The 6,570-nt window shown below is 43.5% G+C and overlaps 1 protein-coding gene across 1 annotated transcript in view; it reads right to left on the bottom strand.

The window, feature by feature from the left end:
* The window catches only part of sash3 (SAM and SH3 domain containing 3), a gene marked incomplete in the record, with an annotated part of 6,859 nt that extends 5,806 nt beyond the window's left edge, over positions 1 to 1,053 (bottom strand). Inside the window, 1 exon segment of the mRNA XM_014004278.1 lies at positions 808 to 1,053. Coding sequence (XP_013859732.1) covers positions 808 to 864 — 57 coding nt within the window.
* Between the last annotated feature and the right edge of the window lie 5,517 nt (positions 1,054 to 6,570).

Genomic DNA, 6,570 nt, shown 5'->3' with positions numbered 1-6,570 from the left:
ATATATATATATATATATATATATGGAAATGAACTTTCCATGAAAAGATTTTGATGCATTTTTTCTAAATCTCAAACCTGTTATTTTTACCCAAACCAGACGCAGTTTCTGCTCTTTTGCATAACTCTTCAGGTGTAAACGTTTCTCGTCTCTCTAGTGGAAACTCTCTGTCTGATATTTTGTTTCCATTTAACCGAGTTTAATCATATCGCAGCTCAGTCTCTGTCTTTGTTAAAGCCACAGGAAACGGGCAAAAGAAAAAAAAAAGCTTGAGCAACTTGCTGGCAGCCAATCGCTGCAAACATCGAGTCAGCGGCTGAAAAACCACCGTGACCTTTGACATCGTAACTTCAACTAACGAGGTTCTCGGGCMGCTATCAGCGGCCCGAGACGGCTCGGAGTTCTCGAGATGTTTGCCGGGAACGAAGGCGCCGCTGACGAGGCACTGAGTTGGACCACAGGAGCAGAGATGTGGATGGAAAGTGTGGTGTCGAGTGTAGGAGGAGGCTCACGCTGCTGGTGGCAGCTGCAGCAGCTTTTTTTCTGACTCAAACTGCATCTGCAGCCATGAATCATCAAAGCCAGAATAGAGGAACTGAACAAGCTGCAGCAGAGACGTTTAAAATCTTTAAAACAAATCATCTATTTTAGACAAAAAATAAGCTTTAGCTGAGGTGTTTTTTTTTCTTCAGGTTCAGCTGCTCTAACTGGAGCTGATCCTGTGTTAGATGAGCACACAGACAGCTGAGTGTTTCACAACAAATCAACAAAATCATTCAAACCAAAGCAGAAAYTTAAAAAACTCACCTTTTTCTTCTGAGTCTGCTCCTTCTCTGAGGCGTTTGAAGGCCTTCGCCTCAGCATCTTCTCCCTCAGTGGTCCACAGAGCTCCCAGGACACAACCGTAGTTTATAACCGATGAGGGCCTCCGTCCCGGTGCTGAGGACCTCCTCGCTGAGGATCTCGGTGCTGTCGCAGCCGCAGTCGGATGCAGAGAGAGAGAGAGAGGAGGTCTGAGGTGTGCTCTGCTCTGTTCTGCAACCGCTGAGTGGAGAGCAGAAGTCAGGAAGTCACATGGCCTCTCTGAAACTGAAGAGTCAAACCCAGTTTTTGCTCTGGGCCACAGAGTGAAAGCTGCTCGCTGACATGTGTTACCATCACCTGCGTGTCACCATGAGCTGTCGTGTGTAGAAAACTGAACCACCGCACGATGAAGGGTTTTAGACACGACCCAGTAAATCCTGTTTATAAAACACTCAGGCAGACAGCATTTAGCTGTTGGAGCATCGATCGACGCATCGATACCGAGATGAGATCAATGCTTTTGTTTACACTTTATTTACACTCCTGACTTCAGTTTTCACTAATAAACAGGATAGTCAGTTCTGAGCCTCCAAGCTGTTTGTGAGTCATCAACAGAAACTCCTCCTCTTCATCATGCTCGAGTGCACGATGAACGTATCTTAATTTTAGTGGGGTCCTGATATTGAAGCCAGTATCTGTATCGTACCAGTGTTTTTACAAATACTCACACAAGGTTTCCTGATACCCAAACTCAATTAAATGTGTTACAGTTTTTATTTCAAATGAAGAGTTCCATGTTTAGGAAAATTTATACAAGAAAATCTAATTTCTCCACACCCTCAGCAGGGTCCTGGAGGGTGCATGGGAGTTCACTCAACCAGTCTACATGTGTTTTGTGGACCAGGAGAAGACGTTCGACCGTGTCCCTCAGGGACTCCTGTGGGGGGTACTCTGGGAGTATGGGGTACCAGGCCAGCTGTTAGGTCCCTGTACGACCGGTGTCAGAGTCTGGTCCGCATTGCCGGTAGTAAGTCGGACTCATTCCCGGTGAGAGTTGGACTCCACCAAGGTTGTCATCGATTCTGTTCATAACTTTCATGGACAGAATTTCTAGGTGCAGTCAAGGTGTTGAGGGGATCCGTTTTGGTGGCCTTAGGATCACATCTCTGCTTTTTGAGGTTGATGTGGTCCTATTGGCTTCATCAGATCGTGATCTCCAGCTCTCACTGGAGCGGTTCGCAGCCGAGTGTGAAGCGGCCAGGATGAGGACCAGTGCCTCCAAATCTGAGACCATGGTCTTGAGCCGGAAACTGGTAGCGTGCCGCCTCCAGGTCAGGGAGGAGGTCCTGCCCCAAGTGGAGGAGCTTAAGTATCTCGGGGTCTTGTTCACGAATGAGGGAAGAATGGAGAGGGAGATCGACAGGCGGATTGGTGCTGCGTCTGCAGTGATGCGGGCGCTGTACCGGTCTGTCGTGGTGAAGCGAGAGCTGAGCCAGAAGACGAAGCTCTCGATTTACCGGTCGGTCTAAGTTCCTGCCCTCATCTATGGTCACGAACTTTGGTAGTGACCGAAAGAACGAGATCACGGATACAAGCGGCTGAAATGAGTTTCCTTCGCAGGGTGTCTGGACTCTCATAGGGTGAGAAGCTCAGTCATCCGGGAGGGACTCAGAGTAGAGTCGCTGCTCCTCCTCGTTGAGAGGAGCCAGTTGAGGTGGCTCCGGCAGCTGGTTAGGATGCCTCCTGGACGCCTCCCTGGTGAGGTGTTCCGGGCACGTCCCACTGGGAGGAGGCCCAGAGGAAGACCCAGGACGCCCTGGAGGGATGAGCTGGCCCAAGTGGCTGTGGAGAGGGAGGTCTGGGTCTCTGCTTAGGCTGCTGCCCCCGCGACCCGATCCTGGATAAGAGGAAGAAAACAGATGGATGGACAATTTCTTATTTTTATTTATTTTAAGGGGGTGGGGGTGTATGTATTTTCCAGGCACATAGTTCAGTTCTAGACCACAATCAAGTATCTATTACCTTCAGTTGTTAATCATAAATAAATCCGACACCTTGAAATTGGCTTTGGTCTTTCCCCCACTCCTTGGGGTGGCTTGCTCTGTGGGGTGGGAGTTCAGATATAGACTGAGCTCCGGGGAGGAGCTTTGTGTAAATAGGCGGAGCTTTGTACCAGKAAGCATTTAGGCAGCTTCACATGGCTACCAGGAGATCGAAGGATTTCTCAAACATACATGAATGAGTCAAAGCAACACTCTGAGTATGTTTTTGATGAGGGGACGACTTTATAACAYGATATGAAACTCAAAAAAGTCCATTCTGCATTATACTCCCCCTAAAATATTTCAACATTATATTTCATGTTGTATTTGATTTGATCCAGTCAGAGGGGCTGAAGGTCAATAAGGAAAGAGAAACACCTTGTTCAAAATAAAATAATGTGTTTTAAAAATCATTATGTTTAAGCTCTAACTCAGTAGGTACTCTGTACTCAATATTGGTAATATCAAAAGTGAAGTACTCATACTTGTACTTGAATTGAGACAAACTGGAATCGGGACACCCCTGGTGTTCCTGGTAGTGTTGTGGATTTTATGACATTTTACTTAATCAATTGTGTGTAATATTTATTTTTGTACTAATACATTGTTTTATGTTAATAGAAACCTGTGTTTTAGCATAATTAACTGACTAAAGACAAAAACTAAAATTGTTTAATGATCATGACATTTCAAGTAAAAAGTATTGTCATCAACAATACTAGCTCTGTATTTACTTGGTATCGGATCAATATATAAAAAAAATCCTGGTATTGCTCACCTCTAGGCAGCAGCTTGAGCAGGGAGGCCCAGTCCCTCCAGCAGGTCCTGGGTCTCCTCTGGGTTGGACATGCTGTAACACCTCCCTTACCAGATCGCTGTTCTGTTCTCTGCTCTTCAGGTTCTGCAGAACATTTGTTCACATCAGGCATGTCAAAGTAAAGAAACGTCTAAAACATGCAGGACAGCGGACCTCAAGGACCAGTATAAAATCCCACTGATCCAGATGCAACCTGTAGTCATCTATGAATGCAACACATTTACATTGGTTTATGAGATATTTTGCTAACAGACAAACACGCAAAAGCAGAAACATCATTGTTCACCTTTCACTTTTGGCAGCAGGTGATAATAATCAAACTGATCAGTTTCAGTCAGAAAACAGTTTTTAGCTTCCTGAACTGATCTGCTAGTGAATAAAATAAGACCTGAGTTGTTTTTCCAGTTTTATTTGTTCACAATTTTCAGCTCCAGTTTTTATAGAGTGGGTTGTAGTCATAGTGAGATCAGTTTAAAGTGTGGAAGTGAAAGACATTTGGAAACTAACAGACCTGCTGCTGCAGGAGATCACAACACAATCTTGACTATGAGAGTCCAGTTAACCCTTTTCCAACAAATGTGACTACATTTAACAATTTATAATGTGACGCAAAGTTAGACTAATCAAATCAAAACGTCTAAAACCAACGACTCAGGCAACCTGTGAGTCAGAAATGTGCTTTAGCCTGCAGGACAATGAGTCCAACACACAGCAAGAGCTGAAGAGGGAAGTTCAGTGCTCGGCAAGTTTAGTTTGTTATTTTGGTGGTGCAGAAACCACATGATGAGAGGATGCCCTATTTCAACTTCCTGTCATTCGACTACAGGATGGTAGCAAACGCCTGGGTCTGTGCATCGTGAAGAGGATGAAAACAAACCTGGAAGAAAAGCCAAAACAAAGCAGAGCTTCAGTCAGGTCGAGTCTCAGAATGAGACATTAACGGCCTTCTTTCAAGTTTTACTTCAATTTTAACAGAAAAAAACACAAAAAACTCTTTTTACTGTGACAATCAAGGGGCAGATACAGGCGTTTTTAGCACCAGGGGTGCTATGACTCAGTGTTTTAGGTTTTATTGTGGGTTTGTTTTGTTTACATTGTGGTGGAACACATTTCTTCTTTTTGAAGCAACTCACAGGGTGTCATCATGTTAGAGTTTAAAAAGATCCCAGCATGAATCTCTTTGTTCCAGCTTCTGACACAAAAACATGAAAGTTTTGTTGCTTCTGTGCATGAAGCTAATAACCAACATTTCAGCAGCTCAATGTGTTAGCTCAGCGCTAAGACACTGGAGACTTTAAAACAATGTACAGTCTTATTTTATAAGTTTATTAATGCTGCCAGTGGTGGACACAGCTAACTGAATGGTTAGCTTTACTATCTCATAATTCACTCATTCATTGCTAACACTAAACCACTAAACAGAATATTTAGAGGATGCTAACCGCTAACGCTAAGAAGACTGTCGCTCAGTCTGTGCTAGTTTTTGTATACATCCTGCATATTGTTAAAGGTTTTTTATTAATTTATTTTTGACACTCTTAGTTTGAAGTTTAGCTGCTACACACATGGTACCCGACACGTCCAGCACTGCTGTAAGATGTGATTTTAACCCCTTCTCGTTATCTGCGGAATCAAAGTGGGCGTGTCACAAGAGTGGGCGTTTCACAAGAGTGGGCGTGTCAAAAGCATAAACACTGTGGGCTACAAGGCCTACATGACGGTATCCTTACTTCCTGCTTAACCTCTATACAGCCTGACCCTGACCCCAACACTGAGCTTAACCAGGAGAAATGTGACCCAAGTAGGGGTCTCCAGAAAAAGTGGTGCCGTACAGTATTGCCCGTTTTGCTTTTTTGCTTGTCCAGTGTGTGTCCCTTTAACAAAGTCTGTCAAATCCTGTGTGTAGCTTTAGAATTGCCTTTCCTTGTGACACGCCCACTCATCCGCAGAGACCCCTACTTGTGAGAGTTGGCAGCTCTGAGAGCGGTCTGGAGTACTTTTCACCAACCTACACTTTTATACCTGTGCTAGGTGCTGTTAGCAGACTTAAAGTTGACAAAACCTAACTTAGTGGCTGCTATTGGTCTGCTAAGAGTTTTCAAAGTTAGTGAAAAGCTAGTTCTGCTATTAGCTGTTAGCAGAACCATAGCTAGCACTGGAAACGCACACATTTATTGTGATAAAAATATTGTGGTTTGTTTATATTGGTTTAGATCAAACAGTTCAGCTCTAAATGAGACCATAACTAAGACAGAAAATACTTCTGTTCACAGGAAATTATCGACTCACACTTGTAGTTCCTGTTTACTCACTATGGCCAACACCAAATTGTCAAACGTGCCTTTCTGAGATCTGTCCAACCCTGACGATAAAGATGTTTTATCAGAACAGGGTGTGGAGCGTTGTTTCTTTAACCCAAATCCTTTTGCTCATTACTTCATACAAAAAACTACCAATTGTATTCCTATGGCACAACCCTGAAATCTGCATGGAAAAAAACAACGGTTTACTGGAAGACATGGCATGATCAGGGGATACGTACTGTATACTGAATGATCTGTATGAAGATGGAGTGTTTATGACTTATAACAATTTAATGAGAAAATATAATATGACGGGAAGAGAACGTTTTTGGAAATACCTACAGATGAGGAACTGTGTCATTTCACATATTCAACAAATGGAGGAAAACCACATGTCGGACTATTTTGCCTTGCCTTCAAATCATCACAATGCCTCAACTTTCTACAAAAAAAAACAACATCCTCAATAGTGATTGCAAAAACCTAGATACTGTGGGAAAAGGACTTTGGAACTGTGTTTGGGGATGAAGAAAACTGTCCAAAACTACACTTACCAGCCACTTTATTAGGTACACCTGTCCAACTGCTCGTTAACACTTAATTT

Source organism: Austrofundulus limnaeus, unplaced genomic scaffold (assembly GCF_001266775.1).
Source record: "Austrofundulus limnaeus strain Quisiro unplaced genomic scaffold, Austrofundulus_limnaeus-1.0 Scaffold1, whole genome shotgun sequence".
NCBI classification, from domain to species: Eukaryota; Metazoa; Chordata; class Actinopteri; order Cyprinodontiformes; family Rivulidae; genus Austrofundulus; species Austrofundulus limnaeus.
This window is presented reverse-complemented; position numbering and strand designations above follow the sequence as displayed.